This window comes from Hesperophylax consimilis, chromosome 10 (assembly GCF_061612785.1).
Source record: "Hesperophylax consimilis isolate HC1 chromosome 10, BYU_Hcon_1.0, whole genome shotgun sequence".
Taxonomy (NCBI): domain Eukaryota; kingdom Metazoa; phylum Arthropoda; class Insecta; order Trichoptera; family Limnephilidae; genus Hesperophylax; species Hesperophylax consimilis.
Window position 1 is genome coordinate 15,192,808 of NC_142845.1, and position 25,449 is coordinate 15,218,256.

At 35.9% G+C, this 25,449-nt stretch overlaps 1 protein-coding gene across 2 annotated transcripts in view; it reads right to left on the reverse strand.

The window, feature by feature from the left end:
* Window positions 1-25,449, reverse strand: part of LOC149420347 (uncharacterized) — a 486,416-nt gene that overhangs the window by 350,577 nt on the left and 110,390 nt on the right. The window contains exon 3 of one of the 2 annotated variants that reach the window (XM_089636628.1): window positions 5,728-5,781. The exons of the other annotated variant lie outside the window; for it this stretch is intronic. Within the exon in view, the coding sequence (XP_089492754.1) occupies window positions 5,728-5,781 (54 nt within the window). The remainder of the gene's footprint in view (window positions 1-5,727; window positions 5,782-25,449) is intronic. 2 annotated transcript variants of the gene reach the window in all.

Below are 25,449 nucleotides of genomic sequence, written 5' to 3' on the forward strand. Positions count from 1 at the left end.
AACTCGTATTCTAAGAGTTTCAAGTGAAACTCTGAAAAGAAAACCGATAATTCTACCTTGTCTTGAATAGCTCTCAGAACTACGGAGTCTCCGAAACCCACACATTCACAGAATCACCAACACGAATATCCAACAAAATATCTCCGCTTTCACATAACACAGCACGGAGTCTCATTTTTGACTACAGATTTGCAGAAATAGAATTGAAAGTAGCAAAGGAGGAAAGGGAACATTATCACGCGATTTCTATTGCAGTGGGGAGCAAATAACGTATTCAGCCAGTCCTTGCTCCGTGAACCGCTTTCGATTAATATGAACATCGAGCAGCAATGTATCCTTTACTTGTGCGGCTTCGATTCATGGGCAACCCTGAGTGTATCGAGAGTAAATAATGGGGCGGAGAACATTTTGTATTGGAAGGTACTTAGTGAGCGTATGAGCACCACTGTAAAACGTTTAAGGGTGAAAGAATCGAACAACGCGAATCTAATCGGTTGTAGATTCAATACACTATTTAAGCTTGACTTCTTTGACAAAAAACTGAAGGTACAATAATTGTACAATGTTATATACAAATGGTGATGTTCGACAGCCTTTACAAGAAAATGTCGGTTGAAAATCATTATCAAAGGACTTCAATGGGAAGACGCTCCATTTCCATAAGAGAGGGGAAAAGGCTTCAAGTATCCTTTAACTTTTATCTCTTCTCACGAGGCGGGATTTGGGGTGAGATACGTGCTCGTATTACAGAGCTACTAATGAACTAATGTGGTTAAAGACGGAGCAAAATTGGTGATAAGAAATAAGCTTAGATTTGAATTTCCTTAAAATAATCATTTGGTACATCGAAACCATAAAAAACGAAAAATAAATGTTAAAAACCGACATCAAAAGAGTTAACACGGAAATTGGCGGGATGTTGAGCGTCACTTCACATAAACGTCGGATTGAAGTAAGCGCGTGAAGCGTGCGGACGATCCATAAAGCAAACAGCGTCCGCGAGTTCACACAGAGCGTCAACATTGTCTAAACACTTCCTACTCGGCGTCAATCCGATAAAAGCATAACAGTATCCACTCGCGCGGCTATTAATCGCAGCGACATTGTTCACAGGTGGCGACTTCGATTTAGCACACATCCGAGACGAATGTTCAATCACGAAGCTATATCAACATTTATGATGTTTGAGTCATTCAGTTGAGCAGGAGTTGAGTAGTTGTACCTAACTATCCTTGAGACGAGTCGATCCTTCCATTTCACCCACACTCAGCTTGTTGAAATTTTCATGAGACGTTCGGGATTCAGTGAGAGTTAAGTCATTTTACCTTACCTTACTTATAAATAAATGGGTGACACAGACATTCCTTTACTAATTCCTTACCTGCTTCTTTAATTCTTAACAACACTATTTAATCACTGTCTACGAGTACCGATACCTTTGAATACAAAATCGTCCTCTAACATAAAACTTTGAAACGAAGAGTAGGTACATAGTTGTTCTTGGATTATATCATGCATAAAAAAACATATGCCTTTTAAATTCTAACTTTAGTCGAAGTGGAATGTCACGTAGGGTCCAGGTGTTCATTACCTGCATACACGTATTTTGGTGGTTTTAATATGTGAGAACTGTCAATGAAATTAGATTTAAGAAAAATTCCCAGCATCGATCGTCTGTCCCTAATAGGTATAGAGCGGAATTTATACCGATCGAGAAATTGAGCAGACTGCAGAGGATTTTGTCTATGATATAGTTATCATGCTCTACTCCCCGAATCCAGGGTCCTAGAGTAACGGGAACGAATATAAACAGAAGTGTACGGCTTCGGCAGTTCCGCCCTCAGCGCAGAGACAGACGGATGATCAGAAAGCGCCGCACAACTACTCGTCACAAAGGGCGGATAATTTCGAGTTCGTCGCGCGGCGATAATAATTACGGCGTGAAAGCAGATATAGTCCTGCCGCCGAGAACACGGTTGTCATTTCTCTTTCTAATACAAGTTTCGTTTATGAGAAAGAGAGAGGGATGTTACAACAGATCTATAAGCGCCTTTAGCAGCAGCACCGTGAAAGCTCTATGTGGATTCGCACGGTGAGGAATGAAGGAAAAGCTAGACGGACGTCTTAGCGCACAATCGCGCCTAACGAAGCCGAATAAAATAGGGGAAAACATATTTAACGACCACATGATTAATTTCTGGTTTAGATCGAAAAACTCTCGTTTTTATGTATTCAATTTATTGTGGTTAATTATGTACATATCAATCTATACTAGTAGTTCTGTGAAAAGCAGACCTTGCGTTCAAAAAAGTATGTTTCTAATTTTATCTTATTTTAAATCAAAACAAAAATATCCTCTGAAAGCATAAGATTTGTAAGCATGTACCTTAATACCCACCTACTTAAAATAAACACGACGTTATCACATTTGAAAAAAATAACCTTTACTGAACCATTAAAACAGCCACCATCTTCAAACCGGAACCGGAACGTAACAAACAAATTTATGGACAGATGAACTGCGAAATGTTTTAGTTGAAACAGAACTTCGTTACGCTCATTCAACTACGTAATAATTATTATATAATAAAAGTATTTAAATTTTATCTAAATCTTATCTAAATTTTTCGTAATTTAAAATAATATATTTTTAGTATCTACAGTTTACTTCTTAGAATTCATTATTAAACTCTGGCTCATAATAGAATAAAAGAGAGTAAAACCGTTTTTATATGTATTCTTTTTCTAATAAATATTTAAATTATAACTGTTAGCTATGTTCTTGTTGTCTATAAAAGAAATAACAATTTTAATAATTGTATTATATTTCAAATTCGTATAAGTCCAATACACCTGGAATGCGTAATTAAAGTAGATATAAAAGATTTATTGCCTAAAACATTGCTTTAAAATAAGTTAATACCATTCTGAATCTATCAAAATTTTCTTTCGTAACTTGATAAAAGGGTTTATATTAATATTTATTATGTATAACAAACATGAAGACTGAAGGCAGTGATCGTCGATAGTCGGAGGATTATTAATAGATTCCCATGATAATAATTCCAAAGCAAAATTAATTACAACTTGAAAACGATATTTTTTTATTAATTAAAACTCATTAGCGCTGTAAAAAACTTGTCTGCAACAAAGTCCCATAAATCGAATAAAGGTAGCGTCCAGGTAGCAGCAATTGTTCGTACGTGTCCGACAGATGCTCCAGATTCGGCAGATAAGACATCCGGACGAAAGGGTGAAAATAAAGAGCGGTCCCGTTGCATCTTTCTCGCAGGTGATCTCCCGCGTCTCCCGGGCCTGGCGCAAGGCCGAGACACGTGTTATGATACAGGCATGTATATGGCACACCTGGCTGGCATGGCGGGGCGGCGGCGAACGGCACAAGAAAGGACTTAAGGAGCACAGGTGTTTTGAAGTCACACTAGTGCAGGCGTCGAATAAGTGTGACGAGGAGAGAGATAGTGGTTTAATTACGAAGCGGTTTAATGAGATAGTGGTTTAATGATAATGGACAATATCAGTGGACACATACACGTCAACTGGTTCAATTGTTTGCAGATGAATCACCTAAATGCGGTAAAGATTGACGATTAATTTTATTCATTCGCTTCATTAATTTAAGATATATCATTGTTTGTTCTAAATTTAATGCGAATCTTTGACGAAGTTTGGTAATAAAGCAAGAAACTAGTATTAAACGTTTATTGTTATCTAACACTTTTGACAAAAGAAAAAAATTATATTTGTTGCCAAATTATTCGAGGACACAATTTGAAATATCCAAGAGCATTATTTGATAGCGGCGTATCACGGATTAGGGAAGAGCCTTCGAACTAAACCGAGCATATTTATGCAAAGCAAACACGGTCGCGTTATAAATTACGGCTCGTTCGCAATAATGCCGCAGATTTGTTAAGTCTCCTCGGCGATACCATAAAGTTCCCCTGATCGACTTTCTGCGTCCCACTCCCGCCCCCTGCGAAGCCTTAATCTGGGTTGTTCGTTCTCCCTCCCGCCCAAAAGGATTGTTGTCGAAGAATATCGGAGCGTGCGGTTACGAGGCGCCATCAAACGTGTAGATATTCATTCCGATTACGGAAATAAGCATATGTTAAATTCTATAAAGGTTCTGCGAACATATTTTCAGGCTATTGTCACGGCGAGGTTTGGCTTCGTTGTATAGTGCTCTTTAGAGGTATCGTATGGTAAACTGTACTATAATAAAACCATGGATGATCTTTGGTGCCGTTAAGTCAAATATTAACCCGAAGAAACGGAGTTATTTATTAAGTGGGTAAAGATTGAAATGGACATGATGTATATTCCAAATTTCCAACTTATAAGCCAGAGAGTTCTTATCGCACAGTATAAAAGTTTATTTGTTTTTGATGCGAGGATTTCTGGTATTATTAACTTTAACTTTCATATTAAAGTAGTCACATTCAGTCTCATGGGAAAGAAGGCAGTTAAATGGAAAAAAAGTCTCCTGTAACGCAAAAGCATTCTGATAAAAAGAGTACTAACTAACGTCTTGGTAAATTTACACAACCAAAATGTAGTAACATAAATAAAAAGCGGCTATTATTGGTTCGAAGATCGCGCACAGCCCGAAATAGGGTCGTAAACGTTTCACATGTTTCACGTTCGCCAGTGAGATACATTATTTTATAAAGCGCAGAATCTAAATATTATCTGGCATCTTAACCATCCAAAGTGAGCATAAACGGAGTGCAGGGGAAGTGGGGAATGGGGAATGATGGGGAGACAAGCAGAAAGTAAAACGATCTCAGCATTCAGCAATATTACCCTCCGATGTTCCGATGGCGAATAGGCTCCAGTAAACATGGAATGAAATAATATTATTGCTTCAATCATAAACATTTCATCTCTCTCTTCCAACAATCCATCGATACAACGCCGATGCGACATGCGACGCTACTGTGTGACGTATCTACGAGCCTTTGAGCACGTAATATCGTTACAGCGAGGGGAGAAATAACACGGAAAGAAATATTATTTTCAATCCTCTCTTCTTCATAAATTCGCAGTCTTTTACTGGAGATTTATTCGCGACTGAAAGAGTTCCCTCTCTGTCTGCCTGGCGGTAACCGTATGTACCCGTCTCGCTCGCGGCGTAATACTTCAGACTCGGCTCTCTTTTGTGAAAGCATCATTTTGTGTTTACAGAGTTCTTTATGTCGGAGCTACTTTATACGGCAAGTTGAGAACCCGAGAAAGGAGTTGCTAATACGTACAATAAACAGGAGTTATTACCGATTCATCGGAGTGTAATGTCGCGCGTCGGCTGTTCGCCCAGAATTAATTCAAATATGAGATGTCATTTCGGGCTATTTGTCATGACTGATAATGAAGAGGCGAAGCAGAGTGCTGTCGGTATACAGATCATTTTCCTGGAAGTGGAAATATTTTATTAATATATCCCAAGTGCCCTGAAGGTAATATTTCACACAAAAATAAAGCTATAATACTTAATAATTAGCCTGAAATGTAATTAATATTCCAGGGGATCAGTGAGAAATGTTTTGTTTATTTGCTTTTAAATTGATCATGCAAAGCTTCCTTCAATATCAACTATAAAGTTGAAGCGTCTAAACGCTACGAATTAAAATTTCCAGGAAAAAGTGCAAAGAACCTTTGCATCACAATATTTAATAAAATTTCCGATAATATGAAGAAAAAAACACTTACAATCACAGGAACATCACAGATCTTCTGGCGCTTATCGATAGAATGAAGGCTTACCTGCAAATCAAAAGAAAACAAAAAGCATTAAAAATGATGGACGAACTACCGAATTCAATAGGAAACCCGATTCGGTTAATAAACGCTTCCCTTTCAAGGGTCTGAAAATGGAATGAATATATCCGGGCGAGTGGGGCACCCTTCCGGTAGCAAACACGTCCGGAGATTGATCACCTGAGAGGGAAGGGTTGCGCCTGGGAATTAACAAGAAAGGGAAAATAAAAGCTGGAGGAACCGAGCAACGAGTAAAAGCCACTTTGTAAACTTTCCTAAAATGATCCTATCCAAACAGCGCATGTAAGTTAGTATTTGTGATGGTTAGATTCATGCCTCGTTTAATTCACTTCATGATATTACAAATCTTTCAATCGACACAAATAATTATTATATTTCGTAAATTGTAGGGCGTTATTAAATTCATTTGAGCACTTATTTGAACGCCGTTGTGTGCGAATCTTATTTTCTTAGTATCATTGTGATAAAGCTAAAACAATAAAGAATACCGAATAATCATCACCGAGGGAGCACAAAAGCTCCAGAGGTAACCAAACTGAATTAATAGTGTTTGGTTTTAAAGGATTTCCAAGTTTACTCGGCAATATAAAAAGCTTGGCCATAAAGGATGTTTAAAAAGTCATAAAATACAAAACTTTGATTATAACAAAAAAATGAATATCTTTCGCAACAATCCAATTTCCCATTTCACATTATTCATGCACACAAAAAACCGTTAAATATGCTCCCGAGATGAAATGTATAGAGGAAGCTATTATATAGCCGACGTGAAATTCATCGTGCGGGGAGATTGATCGATCGCTCGTGGGAGGAGAGGGTAAGGAGGTGTGATTTGTACACCACCTTCACACTTTCACACCTCACACACACTACTGGTGTAAAAGATCATCCGCATTTTCAGATTGATACGTACGGAGGAAGCGAAGAGGAAGTATTATTGTTTAAATGCTCTAATGAAATAATATTGCGGTCGGTGATTTGGATCGTAATATACAGCTCCATGCCAATCGAGATTTAAGACCATTTCAACGCGTTTGGAGCGCCGAGTGGGAGGGCAGCTTAGTGAAAGGTTAAACACGAAGAATTATTTAGCATTTCGTATAAATTAGGAGCACAACTCATTGTTTTGTTGGCCTTAGTCTTAGTTGGAGATACTAAACAGTTAACTAAGGAAGAACCATTCGCCAAAAATTACCTCCACGAGTCAATTAATCGCACATGAATAAGGTTTAATTTATGGGTGTAATTCCCGACAGACGGTTTAAGTCATCAGGTGACATAATGACGGCAGTCACCCCTTTGTGGGATTTGCCCTCTTGTAGGTGCCGTATGCAATTTATGCATCCTCGAACCATCAGTCATTTCAAACGCCGAGGGGACGACTAGTTAATTATACCGCCCTGCCCATAGTATTAGTACTAACATATACAAAACATGAAAGTTTTATATGATTCAGTTGTACCTATCACGCATGTAGGAGAACCAAATTAAATCAGTGGAAATTAAATGACACGTGTACTTGGTTGGGTAGGACCTGTAAATTTTGTTCATAAATATTTTGAAGAAACTTCCACGGACTAGTAATTTGAGAAATAAGAAAGTCTCTACCGCGAGAAACTGAAACCGCTGAGAGTAATGGGCATAAACAGCGATTTGAACCTCGCAGAAGTCAAGTTGGTTGCGACTGTCGAGAGTAACACAAAGCGTCTGATAATCACATCATTTGAAGCTGGAGCTGTCTGCGCCGTGTTCAGGGCGGGAGATAATAATTAGTTGACGCTCTACGGAGTACAGAGTGTAGTGAAATCGGCGCAAATCCAGACTACCATTTTGACGCCTTTGCTAACCGCCCGCCCCGCCAAACTTATCGTCTTATGAAATTACCACACGGCTAATTCCAAAAGTTCCTTCTCGAGAGCTCCGTCTACAGAGCCGGTATTCAATTTTACAAATCCTCTTCACCGCGGCAACAAACTAATCCCATAAGAGCGACTCCGAACACTCCGGCGGGAGGGCGGCGCAGACATGGATGAGAATTACCTCACCGATTTCCATTAAACAAAACACTTTCATTATGTACTGGAACAACCATTCTCCAGCAACCCACCCGTACGGTCTGTATCTGATCTGCACACCCGAGTCCCGGCACAGGGCGTGAACACATACCAGTGAATAGGGAAGTAATAAACACTTCGTCTAATGGCCCACACGAAAACAAATATCACTTTTACGTTCTGGGGCGCAGTTAGTGTGATAAATAAGTTACGTCCAACTGAAATAATATATTAACCGAAATGCGGGAGCTTTATAACGCTGGAATTAAAGCAAACGAGCGCCGTACACGTCTACACGAGCATCCCGCGTTGCAGTGTTACACGGGGTTTATCTGCGAGGTAACACATGTTGTTGTGCGGCGATAATATATTGCATTCAAATGCAAAGTTTCTTACGATGTTAGTGAACCGGCTGAATAGTGCACTCGGGGGAATGGCAGAACTTGGACAAAGAACCATCAGATCCGAGAAAGTTGCCGTGGCTTGTATAGTTTGATGCGCCTACAAGGAGTGTAGGAGTTGTGATAACTTCTTAGCAGTTGGCTGCCGGGGGATAAATATATAAAAAAAACTGTTGGAACCTAACAATCTAAAAACTAACCCCTTTGGAACCTTTGGAGACATTTTTATAAATCAAAGTAAAAATAAGATAAATTAGGCCGGCAAAAATCGAAACATTCAGCTAAAAATGGTTAACTGAAATGGAAATGCATTTCGATTTTCTCTATGACCAAACATTGACACAAATAGCATATTAATTTTAATTTACCAAACCCTAAAAAGTGGAAAATGTGTTGATTTTTCAAAAAGTTTCAATATTCTTAAATGTTACTTTTGAAAATCGCTCCACTAGCATATTTAAGACAACACAAATGATAATATCATTCTGAGAAATAAATCTATTTTCTGAATCCAAACAAATATAAATTCAGAGGAACAAACGGATGACACAAAGGAGTGCTTCACGTCGAGTGGGAGGATATACTTAAACTTCAAATCCCGGTAGAAAATCTACAAGACTTGGAGGGCACTTCTAGAAAAGAGAATAATAATTTTCCCTTGTTGTTCGAAAACACAAGGTAAAGAGAGAGTTTTTTTTACAAAGAACCCGGAAACAACGTGGATAGTAATCGAAAGACACACGGCAATAGTAAAAAAGGAATAGTTTCTAGTCTAGTACGTGCACATGCCTGGTAAGAGTAAGACCGTCTAGAGATCCGAGCCAATGCAAAACGAATAGGAAAACTGTATGCAAGTCAGCGGGAGTCGCGATAATAATAATTCAACTTGAGAAATATATTATGACGGATGCAAGATAAATAGTTTCAAAGGCGTCGTAAATTGTGTTCAGTCAGCCATGTCGGACTTAATAACGATTTTAAATATACATAGATACGATTGACATCAAGGGAGGCGGGCGGTGATATCAAAGAAACAACCAGCTAAATAAGACATTCAAATGAAATATTAAAAACGAGTAAAACAAACATACAATCTTGGGATTAAAATACGACCCAGATATAATAAATTTAATTTTTAAACCGTTTTTGTTTTTTGTTTTTGGGGTGTTATGCCGTGTTGCGCTAACTCCTTCTCTAGCCTGATGATGGACACTGTAACGTTGTCCGAAACGTTGGCTAAAGAAGGAGTTAGCGCAACACGGCATAACACCTCAAAAACAAATAACAAAAATACTTTTGACCGCGAAAATCTTAAATCACATTTGACCTTTTAAAACGAGTCAGGAATATGTCAAATGAAAGAAATTAATTATGACATTAGCTATTATTAAACATAAAATCAAAAGGATCGATGTACATCAACTTATATAATTATGTTTATCCTGACGAATAAACCACTAGTTTCGAAACACGTCGATAAACCAACTAACTAACCATCACGCCATTTCCCCGCAGGGGTAGGCAGAGAGGACGGACTGCCAAACAACACAGTCTTGGCAGTGGCATACATTCCTTGCCTCTTTCACATTCATACATACTCTTCTATTATTATGACTCTTGACATGACCCGACTCAAGTATCTGATTCACTTCATCGTGCCATGTCTTCCTCAAGTGTCCCCGACTTGTGCTACCATTCACATTTGCGTCATATATTCTCCTCACACTTTTTTCGCTCATTCGCTCTACATGCGCAAACCATCTAAACATCCCTTTCTTAATCTTACTCATTAGGCTTACATCAGCCTTGCATTCTTTGCGGATCTCCACATTTCTCAAACGATCATACATGGTTTTACGCGTTAGGGATCTCATTTTTACACGTCGATCCTTTTGATTAAATAGTAGTATTACAAAGTATTTAATTTTCATTTAATTACAAAGAAGCCACAAAGCAATTTTGCAATTATTGAAAAAATAAAATATAATGTTCGAAATATCGTATGAAACCATATTTTTTTGGAAAAGGCATATTTCCATCAAAACCAGCGTACATATATACTAATTAATCAAAAATTGCGAAGACATGAGTGAGAAAAGCGCATCAAATCTAATAATACTTAACTAACGAATGAAAGCTTACATTAATAATGAATATTACCTAAATAAAGCAACAAAAAGGGGTGGGGATCACGGTGCAACTCGTGAAATAAATATTAATGATGAATTGTTTTTAACGAACATATTCCGACCGAATCACAGTTATTTACAATTGGCTCGTATACAATTCGAAATGGACAAAATGAATCATGATAATCTGTTACTCGCAAAAAACGAAACAATTTACATTTAAATTATTTTTTAACATATCACCATGACGTATGACGTACGGAGTGAAAAAGCAATGATAATGTTTATTATTATTATTACGATTCGGTATTAAATTGATATTGCATTCCGAACATGCAACGCTGTACCACTACCACGAAAATTCGAATGGCTACAAAGTTTATTTTAAATTAAACATTTCGCAGAACGGTAATGGCACTTTTACTCCGTATAATAAAAAACAAAAAAGCGGCGAGTGGGGTGACTACACGGTTTAAAACGGAGCAACTGGAAAATTAACTTGCAATGTGACAATGGCTTTAAAAATAATGTGCCCACACAACACGGTTAACTCTTGACTTCTTTTGACAGAGGAAATGTTTTTTTAGTAATGAACGTAAAATTTAATCAAGTACTGCCGCAAATTTATTTGTTTATAAACAGAGAACCAATATCTCTCATTTGCGTGATAAATACTATTATAAATACAATACTAAAACAAAGATTATTATTGTAATATTTATATTAGAAAAAATGTACGACTGCAGTTTCGTTCAGTGACAGTCAACCTCAGATAGGAAAGCACAAGAAGAAGCTTACGGTACTTTCAATGTTGGAGAATTTATAAATGCACATATGCACGGAGAAAGCTTACCGACATAAAATATTGCTAATTTATTAATAATCTCTTCAATTCTTATTATAATTCGTAAGGACTGCGGGCCCTTAGGAAATGAATTGATAGGTATCCAGTTAAACTTATAGTAAATAGTATTATCGCGATGTCAGAACATGTGTTCATAAAATCATTATATTTTCGCATTTCGGCATGAACACGTGTTCATTAGGAATGTACTGAAAGTTTAACAGGAAACGACCTGCAATCCCGCTTTTAACCAGATATTAATAAACGAGCACTTCTTATTTATTCTCTGTGTGAAAAGGATAATTATAATTTAATACATCGCTTCCTTATGATTGTGAGCAATAAGCATCAAACAGGACACCACCAGTGGCGGCTCGTGACTTTTGGGTGAACTAGAGGGCTAATATTACAAAATATGGTGTTACTGATGTTGTAGCTGAAAACGTTTTTTTTTTAGAAAAAACTATTTTTTGTATGAAGATTCTCAGGAAATTTGAGTTTGGCCGTACGACGCACGGATTTCCTGAAAATCTTCACACAGAAAAATCGAATTTAAAAAAAAAAATAAAAAAACGTTTTCAGCTACAACATAACATCAATAACGCCATTTTTGTAGTATTAGCACTCTAGTACACCCAAAAGTCACAAGCCGCCACTGGACACTACAAAACATTAAGAGAAAATTCAGTGTTCTCGTAATGACAGTTATGCAATATTAAGGGACAAAAGGAGTCCGCAATCTCGGCGAGGACCCTTAAGCCAGATCCCATCTGGCCACCGTAATACCATTACTGCGGAGTTCAGTGATTCAGCCCTTCTCTGAACACTTGTAACGGCTCACAATATGAAACGGTTCATCCGGATTATTTGGCTTAGCGGAGTTCTTACCCGGAATTATGCTGCGGACACATTATTACTATAATTTATTTTCGCCGGACGGCGCTGGCTGTACTGAAAACGCGCCGAGATTTAAATGCGAGCTTTATTCGCGGTAAAAGCGTAAAATTCTGAGTCGGTGGAAAACTATCAAGTGCGACGGACGTCTGGGCAATTCGATACGGCTTACCGCGTAAATAAGCTTTATAAAACGTTAAAATCTGTCACTCCCATCGAAATCCGATCCATACGCGGATTGAATGAATTGAGATCTGGTCGCCAAACACCATTTCAAGCAACGTTTCAATTCTGAATGGTCGTCTTAAACCAGGGCGATACTGCGAGTAGCTTCCACTCTAGAACGTTCCGCAAATATACAATCAGTTAATCGTATTCTCACGCATTGGATCTAAAAATATTGTTATTAATTAAACTCTCAATTATTGTACCCATACATAAATCTGGATCGATCTCTAAACTTGACAACTACAGACCAATATCGCTGATATCCCAACTTGCAAAGATATTAGAAAAAATCATAAAGATACAAGTACTAGAGTTTCTAGAATCTAATGCACTCTTGTCACCACACCAATATGGTTTCAGATCAGGTCTTAGTACTGATGATGCTTTATTTAATCTAACAAAAAAATTATACACCAATCTAGATTCGAATATGAAAAGTTTAACAATATTCTTAGACCTAAAAAAGGCTTTTGATACCGTCAATCATAATAAACTGCTTGGAAAACTTAATAATATGGGAATCAAAAACAATTGTCTGTCACTTTTAACAAATTATTTACTTGATCGCAGACAATCCACAAAAATTGGCGTAAATATTAGTAAACCAGCATCTATGAGACATGGGGTTCCACAAGGAACAGTTATAGGTCCGCTTTTGTTTCTAATTTATATTAATGACCTATGTAATATTAGTATTCCGGGAAAACTTTTCTCGTATGCTGATGATACTGCAATCACAGTTCATGGTAAATCCTGGGACGAGGTCTCTAAAAATGCAAATAAGTGCACAATTATTGTCAAAGAATGGCTCAATCAAAACCTTCTAACTCTGAACTGTGAAAAAACTATATATATTCCTTTTTATAATACCAAAAAAGCGGCACCCTTAACTCATCTAAGTATAAGGTTTCACAAAAATACTTGCAATCCTGTCTTATGCACTAACTGTACAGAAATGAAATCGGGGAATACAGTTAAATATTTAGGAATTATAATAGACAGCCAACTCAAATGGACAAATCATGTAGAAAAGCTTGTAAATAAACTTAGATATTTAACTTATATTTTTAAACGTTTAAATAACATAGTAGATATCAAAAGAATCAAATTGGTGTATCATGCATTGGTGCAATCATCAGTATCTTATGGAATAATTGCATGGGGGGGGATTTATAACACCCATATTAAGCCACTAGAAATAACACAAAAACTAATACTAAAAATAATGTTGCATAAAGATATGACCTACCCCTCCTTGCAATTATTCGAAGAGGCTAAATTGTTAGAGATAAGAAAAATTTACTGTACACAATGTTTAAAATATATATTTGCTCGAAATTTTCTTTTTATAAAAAATGAAAATCGGTCTAGTAATAGGGTAAATAATGTATTTAAAGTTCCACTGTGCAAAACAAGGCTTGCGCAAAGACATGCTTATTTTATTACACCAAAAATTTATAATGCACTCTATACCAATACAGAAATCAAATGTGAAAATATATCATCCTACAGGAAACATAAAAATGTAATAAAGTCTTGGATAAATACCATAGATATTAATATTTACCTGCTGTAACATCTGATCTTAATCTCTATTAACTTTTAACAAATCCTTATTAACTTTCATTTTTCATATTTAATCCCGTAAATACAGTAAATAATGATTTTACTATAAATATTTTCATTCTTTTCTTTTCAATTTTCTACAAAGATAAAATATGTATATTTAGAGTAATTTTAACTGAACTGCCTTAAAGAAACACAAGTATACCCACGAACTGGCGATGCCTATGTGGGATTTTTTTGCTATCATACATTTATGCATATTATTATTTTAATGTATATGCTGTTTATGAACTCGTGTGTGTGTACGTGTATTGTGTGTGTATGTTATGTATGGTGTGTAATACACTATATATGTATACATATGTACATGTGTACATATACTTTTCTGTAATTCGCATTGTTTCTTTCTTTTTTTAATATGTATGTAAAAAACATAATTTGTATTTTAAAACCATGTATGTAACAAAAAAAAAAAAAAAAAAAAAAAATTATAATGCGTACGTACAAATCGCTCAAAATAAGTAAATTTTGAAAACGGTTGAATATTTTCACAATAAAAAAAGGGCGTAAAATAAATTGAAACGCCAAATAAAGTGGGTAATTTAATCATGTCAAGCTCTTTATTTGCCACAGCACGCGCCTGAAATCGTATTTAAAAAAATTGAATAAGCAATATTTTGTTAACCCACGCCTTATTAAATATTCAGAAAACAAAATATATGAGGCATAAATCAACAGGCAGTCTGCAATACGCTAATTATCGAATTTCCTGTGTGAAGTCGTCTGTTTACCCGGATAAATTTGTAGATGGAATATCACACCATTCAGTATAAATACTTAGTACTCGAATAATTCACCAACTTTTTGGTGAACACATACGGCAAAAGAACTGTCCGAAGTCGGTGGGACTATGGCGTTCCCAATTGATGTATGTTGTGAGGCATTAGGGAGTGCGGAGGGGAAGCAGATATAAGAGATAAAGTACATGACTATTTGAATTGGGTCATTAAACACGGCTAAAGTATTTAAAAACACTAGGATATAGTAATTGCTCTATAAAGACTAAAGAAATCTTATTATTGTTGATATTTACCATTATACCACTGTTTTGAAATATTAATAATAATAATCCTACCAACCCCCTTTCTTTATACAATAATAATAATAACACTTGTATGATTTGTATAGCGCCGTTTCTAAACTATCTCAAGGCCGCTGTTCAATCTTATTACTAAGTGTAGATTAGACAACTTATGGTTAACATTTTGCATCCACCGGTTCGTCGATTAATAATAAAAATGTGTGATGCTATGTTAATAATACAAATATTCGATTAATAATACAAACGTGTGATGCTATGTTAATAATACAAATAGTCGATTAATAATACAAACGTGTGATGCTATGTTAATAATACAAATAGTCGATTAATAATACAAACGTGTGATGCTATGTTAATAATACAAATAGTCGATTAATAATACAAACGTGTGATGCAATGTTAATAATAAAAATAGTCGATTAATAATACAAACGTGTGATGCTATGTTAAAACGTATATATTATGTGCAGACAGATAATATAGAGGATCATACTTATCATGTATCAAACCTACTATTCGTTTATATATATATATAAAAAAATCCAGCATAATAATTAAGGTAAATACTTCAGTAAAAAACAAATGAAATAAATAATAAAAGCCCTTATAAAAATATAAAGATTGAAAGTAAAGAAAAACTTATAGAATAAAATAAATTAGACATGCTAGACATCCAACTGCGTTATTATACATGCTGATTAAACGCAGTTGTAAAGGTTAAGTCTCGCTGGCTGCAACAGTGTTCCAGTCATCTCCACGTTAATAATTTAGGATAAGCCGGGGGTATTAACGCAGTGATAAAGCTGTTCCACATTCGGGACCTACGAGCAAGACGCTAAGCGGAGGAGCGAGGAGAAAACGAAAAAATCTAAATGGAGAAACAGGATTAAAAAATAATAAACATTAATTCTTGTAAATCATTTTTGTATAGATATATATCATCAATAAAATGAATACAAATATTTTCATTTTTGTTTTGTACAGCACTTCAGTTATTAATCCGGGCCTCATATGAATGAGCCGGGAATTAATTATTTTAGTAGAAACGGTAATTTTGTGTCCACGGCTACAAATGATTTACAAAACAGTACAGGCTAGGAGAGCTTAATTCAACGTTTGTGGACTGATTTCAATGTAAACTGTGGCTTCGATAAATTTTCATTTAACCTATCCATCGTGTTTAATACCAGCGTAGGTCATAAAATCAGTAATGCTGCACGGCATAGCAATAATAAGCCAGGAGGAGATGCTATCAAACAATAATACAAGAGCCACTGGGACTATTATGGCTACTAGGTGTAGTGGCCCCGTCTTAATAATTCATCCGAAAGGCCGCTCGCTCAAAGCACGGATAGGGAACTCGGCAAGAGACTGGCGTAAACTTTAATAGGAACGGTCACCATCAACTCTAGTAACCGTTGTACCAAGGGTCGGAAAATACCCCATCCCCAAATTGGTAAAAATTAAAATCTCTGGGGTTGTTCAACCTCTCATTCCGTTACAAGTATTGTTTATGAAAAATATTGCGAGGTTTCAATTGACATATCAGCAGTACGCCTTTAACTGTAAACACTGTACCATGGTCATGTCACTGAGAACTCCGTTGCAACCGCTCCTGCTGGTACGCGTTGGTAATGACAAAGAGGGTGAGGTTAGAACGGATCTACCAATGGAACACAGTTGTGGGGGTGTTTGTGAGGAGGGTCAGCCGACCACGTATCCAAAGAGTCAATTCACCCCCCGAGGAAGTTGAAGTAGGTTTAGTAGGCCATATTTACATTTGTACAATTAAGTGAGCGGTCTGTATCAATAGCAGGCTAAGCCTCTCGGTTAAAGGTACGGTGATACTAATAATATTAGATCGTTCTAGCGTGGGTCTTTATACATTTATTTATCTTCAGACCCGTTCATGTTTATTCAACACGGGATTCATTATCTCTTAAAGTGTGGGTTTCGGTAAAACAGTTGCGGGGACAAAATTTAAGTGCAAAAATGAGATTTTTCGGGTCAAAAATTTGAAACTTTCAATTATTATTCCATGTTAAACGAAAAATAATTTTTAATTTTTTCACTTTATTGATTGGTCTGGTGAAATATTGGTGCATAGGATAAAGTTAGTGTACACATATCAAACGAAAGAGGACACGAAACTTGATAAAGCGACGTATTTATCTCATTAAAACATCACTATTTTCACTAATTATAATTATTAACTGACCGAGTTTACTGATTATTAAAATATGAAATAAACTTAAAATTTAAATGGAGTTCTACACATTAAAATTTAAAACATAAAAAAATAATACTATACCCATATAAGAGACCCAAAACTTTATATTTATAGTCCACATACATCATAATAACGAGTAATATTCTCGCTGTTTACTAACATAAGTTAAAATACAATATCGTTTAGGTGTGCAAGTTTTGAAGAGGGCTATTTCGGTTTTCCGACCGGGACCGCCGCGATCGCCTGCCGCACCGACTCTTTGTGCTGAGTTCCCAGTTCCCTGTTCCCGCAACACTCGGATAAGTGTAATAAAACTAAGCCGCCGAGAGGAGACGGCGCAAGATGCTAGATGTAAGACACGCCGGGACAAAGGGGAGACAAAACAACAAGTCGCCGGAGAACCGCAAAGCTCATTATGCGAGAAATACAATGTGTCTGCGACGAACTCGCCTCCTGTGTTTGTCGTACAAAAATATACGACGCGATCGTAACCAACCTGGCACAGCGGGATCTGCTCTCCTCGCCCTGGTTGCTGGTTGCTACCAGAGGCGGTCCCAGTGCATTGCACAGAGGCATTTGTAAGAATAGTACATACGAACAAAATGTTCAATAGCACAGTAATAACGATAGAATACGTACCCAGGAAGGATTTCCGCCATATCATTTTTTAAATATGTTTATTCAAAAAAATAATGTTACAATGTAATCATTATGTTATATACAAGATGTACCACTATAATAAAGCTAGGCTTGTGGGTGTGGGGGACGTGTTATTTAGTGATGTATCATAAATGAAAAATCAATGTCCAGTGTTTTTTACAATAGTGTCCTCTGCATGCAAGGTCGTACACTTTTTTTTAATAAAAGTGTGTTTATATAAAATGACCTGCCAGTTGAGTATATTTTTCTGTTTAAAAATAATAAAATTAGATAGAGCCTACGAACTCATAATAAATTATACTGCGCCCTATATTCGTGTTTTTTCACAAAAAGAGCGCTATACAAATTATCCAATTATTAGTATGTTAAACCTTATTATAATATCCTTAGCAACTCCGTACTAGACTCTCAGGCATGCGCAAATGTGTTGTCACATGACATTTTCTCACTGCTCTCTCTCAAGTGGCTGAAACCGTGATAGAAACAGATTACTATCGTAAAGGCAATTCATTTGTCAGAGCAGTGAAGACATATGGAACTCGCGTGCATTCGCGGCGCTTGCGCAGACGCATCCTTGGTCGTTGACAATACGTTAAACATGCGTAATATCGAACGTTTAAATTAATTAGTTAGTATTAACTGATTTGGAACAATGTTCTTTTTTATGTGAAACCGCAAAAGAGTCCCAACTCCGTCTGGAGCCAGTTAGACTATGGCATCCCCAATTGTGGATGTTGTGAGGTAGTGGGGAGGGGAGAGGAAGGTGAAGAAGTACCTGGCTATTCAAATCTAATCACCAAACACGACCAGAGCCATTTCAAACAACATTTCAATACTGAATGGTGGTCTTACACCGGGGCGATACTGAGATTACCTTCCACTCCCCGTTACTTCCTCATTCTCTTCCTTATGCAAAAATATCATATATTATTTTTAGTAATTTGTGAAACAACACAAATTAATCAAATAAAATTTGCTTGCCCGCGACCTCCAGCTTGCTAGTCGTACATTATTGACTATGCGCTAGATTACGCGAGCTTTGATCTGTAAAGAAATGAGTGGTAATCAAAATATGATGTTAATTTTTTTTCGAAAAATATTGAACCGAGAAACACCATTGTTTATATATAATACGAATTTGCAAGGTTAAAGTAAAAACTGTGAACATGATATATCAAAATATGACTTTATTCGAAAGCATCGTGGCTTTGTTCATGCACGGAGAGTATTTAATGGATTTAATTTAAAAATGGCTGATTTATTGGAATCCAGCTTAAAAACGTGATTCCAATCTATTTACTGATAAAATATCAGTCAATTCAGAATATATCGAAACACGTGTTCATTTCATTTAGGTGTCCTTTTCCTGATAAATATAATGACGAAATGCCACAATATTACAATTAACGAACACGTGTTCCGCCATCCTCATAACATATTCGCGTTTTACTGATACTTTGTTAACATATCTGTCAATTCATTTGTTTAAGGCCTGCAGTCCCGATTTCAACAGGAATGCGAATAATTTAGCAATATTTTATAACGGTTAGTTTTCTCGATGTGTGATCGGCTGTTTTCCATGCACGATTTTCTCAGTCGTTGTATCGTGGAGTGGAGAGAGGGAAGGATTTTCTTAATTTTATAGAAAAAATGAAAGTTACAGGTATGCAGTCCCAGTTATCATTTAATTTGCATGTTACCATTTTTAAAGTGAAATGCGCTACTGTCAAATTCAGTAACGGGCCGCATCTTATTACCCAATTTCTACCAATATCTTTCCCTATAAATTAAACATAATTACTAACATTGCGGATGATTATTTATTTATTCGAGAAACGGAAATGTATGAATTCGAACAGGATTGTTTAACTCCCTCATAAACCAGTGTTAGATCAAATAAAATAATTTGTTCGAGCGGGAGAAGTGTACCGCTTGTCGATATAATATAATAATACACGATATGAATGCTTGGCGATGTGGTAATTAAATTAATTCGGGTCGGCTGGACATTTGGACAATGATCATTAACTTGGCACTGGGGCCTTTTTTGCAAAGGTGGAGAATTTATTAATCTACTAACCAACGCTCAACTCTAACCAACTCATTATCAGTCGCCGCGTTTTTTTAGGGGTATGCAGATAAGGTGGAATGGAACCCATTAGTATTGGTACGCACTCCTTGCTCTATGAACAATGCTCATTCAGTCACTGTCTCAAACATTCTCTTCTGTTATTCCGACTCGGAATGGAGAAAACTTGCAGATATAAAATATTGCTAATTTACTAATTTATTCAATGGGACAAGCAACTATCGAGGTTCTGCAGTGCCTCCACAGTGTTTACTGAAGGGAGGGTGCACTCATTCCCCGCCTTACTTCGCCACCGACTAGCCAGCTTCTGGGGTAGGACTCGGAAGTCAACCAACATCATCGTTGTGGCTGCATCTGAGTGGCTCAGTTCCCCACTCAATGAGCGATGGATGCAGATGATGCGGCGACCTCCCTGATGGACGGTTTCATTTAATTGTTTTTATTGTATTACCTATTTATATGAGTATTTTATTTTTGATTTATATTTTAATTTTATGTTTAGGTACCTGCCTAATATTTTTTTTCTCTTTGTTTTATCTTATTTCCATTTTTATAATTTTTTACTTTATTTTATTGTTTCCCTGTTTTACTGCATTTCATGTAATATGGCAGACTGGGATTGCACTATCCTCCCAGTCCTGCTGGATTAAAACTTAAATAAATAAAATAAATTACGAATCTCTTCAAATTATTCGTAATACGGTTATAAACAGGTTTGCAGGCCTTTAATGAATGAATTGACATATTTTCTAATAAAAATCACTAAAACAAGAATGTGTTATGGCGATGTCGGAACACGTGTTCATAAAAATTCTGATAGTATCGCATTTCGTCATAATATAATAACAGGATAAACGCAGCTGCATGAACACGTGTGCCGATATATTATGAAAGTATTAATAGTTTATTAGGAAATTGATTTTTAACAGGATTTTAATAAATCAGCAATACTAACTTTTCTCCGTGCACCTTATATTATCATGACCACGATGCTTTTCTATATGCCCAAATTAAAATCATCGTCCATGTTGCAATCATGAAAACCAATAACACTGAATTAAGTAGTGTTAAATTGCTTTGAGGGAAATCACTTTCTATGTCAACTTTGGGAATGCTTTGTGGAGGACGTTTCAATACTAATAACATTATTTCATATTTCACACAATAATTTTAAAACTTGTAAGAAAAGACAGAAAGCATATAGTGTATAGAATACTTACTTAGGAATCTGACAATGTTGACATATTATCTTGTTTATATTACATCAATGGTTATGCCAAAACAGACGAGAGAATTTACACACGTAATTTATACATTCCCTTCCGTGCGCTGTATTATTTTGATGGCATATTCTTGTCTCGGTTTACTGCCTGAAATATAAACGCGCGCACTCATCGCGCCAAGTTCAGCCTGCTTTATCGCTAAGTGTGTTTAATTTGGGGCCGCAGGCATTCAATAATAAACATAATCCGTTTGCCGGGGGTGGCTGAGACAGTAAATAAATTGATGGAAACGAGATAAATGAGAAGGATAACATAACTAATAAAAATATGATAAACTTTTGCGAAGCTTTTTTCTCTTAATAATGTGAAGCTATCACGCACACAGATTGGCAGAAAACCTTTTATATTTATCATAATGTATTGAAAAGTTTTATAAACAGAGTTATCAAGATTAAATAGAATATTAGATATGTAAATAGCGAAGAAGCATAATACAGAAGAATATCATCAACATCAGAACATAAACTATATTTTTTTATAAAATGGAGTTATCGGAAAGCGAAAACAGAAAAAATAAATTAGTGCACTGAGCCAAATATTGAAGAGTTATCCTATTCAGTGACAATATAAACGGCAACTTGTTGTTTCTCGATATTTCGGGATTGTAAAAAGGATAAAGCAGTTAGTGAAGATTTGACTAAAACATCCTCAGTCTTCCGAAAACGTGGCCATAGAACTTGTTTTGCAACAACTTGAATGTAGAAGTTTCCCTCCGGTCCAACGTGAACCCAGCCGAGCGTGCTAAATGGCAATCTTGTTGCAAGTTGTGAACGGAAAAGCGGGGGCCAAATTATAAAAGCAGAATAAATTGGGGGTCGCTCGTCGTTCGCTCCGGTTTCTAGTTCAAAGAATCAATTTTATTTGCACAAATCCCAGTCGACAAAAAGGGAAATGAACAATCGAAGAACTTTACTAATTGAGAAATAAAAAAAGCGTGAAGAAAAATGATCAAAAAATCTATTTAATTTTAATTATGTTTAAAAACATGCGATGAATTATACGTATTTTAATAATATGGCGTGGAAAAGAAAATGATCATTTATTCGAGCGGGCAAAATAAATTCTGATCTATAAAACAGAAATAACTAAAGGAATTAATGATCATAATAATGAAACATTTTGGTGGGTAATTCGTGAAAACGTTCCTTTTTCATTAGTCGGATAATACTCGACTAAGGGTAAAGCCGCTTGTAAATCACAATTACCGACCACGACGAGAATGGGGAGGGTACACCCGCTCAAACCTACCCACCCACCCCCTTTTTACCCACCCTACTACACAATCGCCATTCAACGCCAAAATCTACCCCTTGAGAGCAGACGGCAGAATTCGCGCTGGTTTATCATGCGTGGGGAAACAGATGTTCACGAGCATTACCGTTTACAAATTCTGATACGTTGAATAAAAAATAAATACCCTCAGTTTGAAAATAAAATACCTTTTAATACGATTCTAGACGTCACCGAATTGACATAAATTTATTCCCATCAATAAAATATCAACGTTAAATTGAAAACAACGTCTGCAAGTTGTTTACAATGAGCACATATTATATCGACGGCGGAAAACTGAAGAAAATAATTTAATATGGAGAAGTAAAATGTACCTACGAATAATTCCGAGAAAATATTCAACAATACGCACATAATATTATATTATCAAAAGACTTTTTTCTTCTTCAGTTACTTAAATCTGTTTGCTCGTGCTCTAGGAAAATGTTTTTCCTTTGAGTAATACAATTATACTTTGATCAATGAACCGGATTAATAATGTTTTCTAGCCTGCCTGGTATTGAGAAAAATCATGAAATTTTATATATCTCTGGTGTTGTGATGTTTTTTTCGCATTTTGTTTCGCACTAGAATTAAGTAACACCTGTCAAGATAAAGGACACGATAAAATAAACAGTTCTACTTGAACAATACAAAATATATTTATTTGCAAAAAGTAGAGTCTAACCTCTATGAAAATGAAGAAAACCATTAATCGTGTAATAATCGAGAAAAAACATCTTATTTATTAAATAAATTTATATATATCTGAGTTAAATAAAGGTAAAATATTCCAAGAACAATGAGAAAGAAAATATCCATTAAATGTGTTTTCAAGTTGGAAAAGAATCAAGCGGAAATAATATTTACGCGAAAATCAATTCCGATGAAAAATGTAATACCAGATTTACAAAGCCAAGAAATACCGAATTTCTGATTGTTGATAAAAAATTGATAGGATTCGTAAAAGGATGCCGAAAATAGCCAGGCTTTTCCCCGAAGGCTTGTACTGTCTCAAGGACATTTCGGCTTATTGGGCCGCCTGTGTTTCAAATATTGTATCAAATTACCGGCAGCCCTGAGATCAATCTGAGGGTTTTAACGGAATTTACTCAGTAATACTTGGGAATTGAGCACGTATCCGTACTTGGTTGAGAATAGTTGTTATTACCGCTGAGAATATAGAAAGGATATTTGGTAGGTAAATGAAAGATATTTTAATGTGATTGGAACAATTCTCCCATTCAGTTCAGTTCAGCGAATCTCTAAATAGTATAAAATAAACTCGCTATCCGCGTCTGTCTGTTTGTGCGCTTAGTTATTTTAAAAAAAAGCAACGGATTTTGATAGGTTTTTTTTTCACTATCACTTAGAGAATTTCTTCCGGAAAGTTTATATATAAAATACAGCATGCATATTACAGTAGAGAAAGTAGAGAAAATTCGATATTTTGTAATCAAGTAGAATTTTTTTGACGCTTACATTGCTAACGCTGGCTAAACCTTATGAGATACATCAAAAGAATGTACTAGGGAATTGTATATCTTAAAATGGCCTACAGAAAAGTCAGCGATGATTTATGTCTACATCCTTAAGATAACCCCCAGTAACCACGCGTACATATCAGCTAGTTGGAAATAAAATGAAATGTCTGAATGAGACAACATCTCCAAATTTCAGATATCGACGGCCTGGACCCTCTAAGAACGAGCATACTCGTGAATCACTCAACTCAATGAGCCATTGAAATATTTTTTTATAAACGAGTATTTTTTTATAATGTTCAATGTAAATAATTGTCAATATTGGATAGACGAAATCTAAGTTAAAAACCTATATCAATCGAATAAGTACATATTGAACAAGGATTAAATTGGATTGGATTCTCAGCTTTTTAAAGAAGGGTTTTTCAAGAGGGTTATATTATTTTGTTACTCCGTTACACTTTGCTAACCTCACTGGAGAAACTGAATGATAAATAATATCAGATATTAAGCTTTATAATCACAATAAGTCTCAATAAAAATATATATTAAAAGGTACGATAAAAAAATAATCGCTGGGTACAAAGAAAATATTTGATCGACTTGTAATAAATCTGGGTTGAACGTTTCGCAGTCCTCGCGGCCTTGAGGATGGTGGGGGAGGGGGAAAAGAATGCGGTGGAAATGGTGAGGTTTGTGGAAAGGGGCGACCTTCACTACGTCTGCCACAAGAGCAGTAACCTTCTCTACCATTTCTCCGAATCACTTTGCTCGACGTACAAATATAGTTAGTAGGATAAATATAATTAAATGAAAATAACAAATTTTGTTTACTATTTAATAAAAACTGTCTACAGTGTCTACGTCTGATTTCTAAAAACTCTGCGTACTGCCCGATCAACGCCGGGAACTTCGGCAAAAAAAAGAAAAATATGCACGTCGTCCCACTGTCTCGGTAAGGATAAGGAATCGACATTAAGGTGATGCACTACGTCGTGTAATATTTTAAATTGAGCCGCTATCAATAATAACCCTTACGTAGATGGCGGTAAGGTTTAAATTTCCGCTTAACACCATCCGGCTGTTTTGATTTATGCAAGAAAAAAACATGGCCAAAAAGGGCCTTTTATTTTATTTTGTGGATGTTCAGGCATAAATATTTACTTTTTTTCGATCATTTTATAAATAAATTAATTTGCCACATTATACAATAAAATCATAACCGAAAATGGGTTCGTAAGTAGGAGATTTTTAACTTTAAAGCACTTTTCATAGGCCTTATACAATATTTTTTTCTGGGTTTATAAAAAGACTTATCTAAAAAATACTCGATTATTTCAAAGACCAAGATGTATTCTACTCGCAGTATTTAATTAAAGCATCTGAAACATTTCTAGGCGACCAAATTTTCAAACCA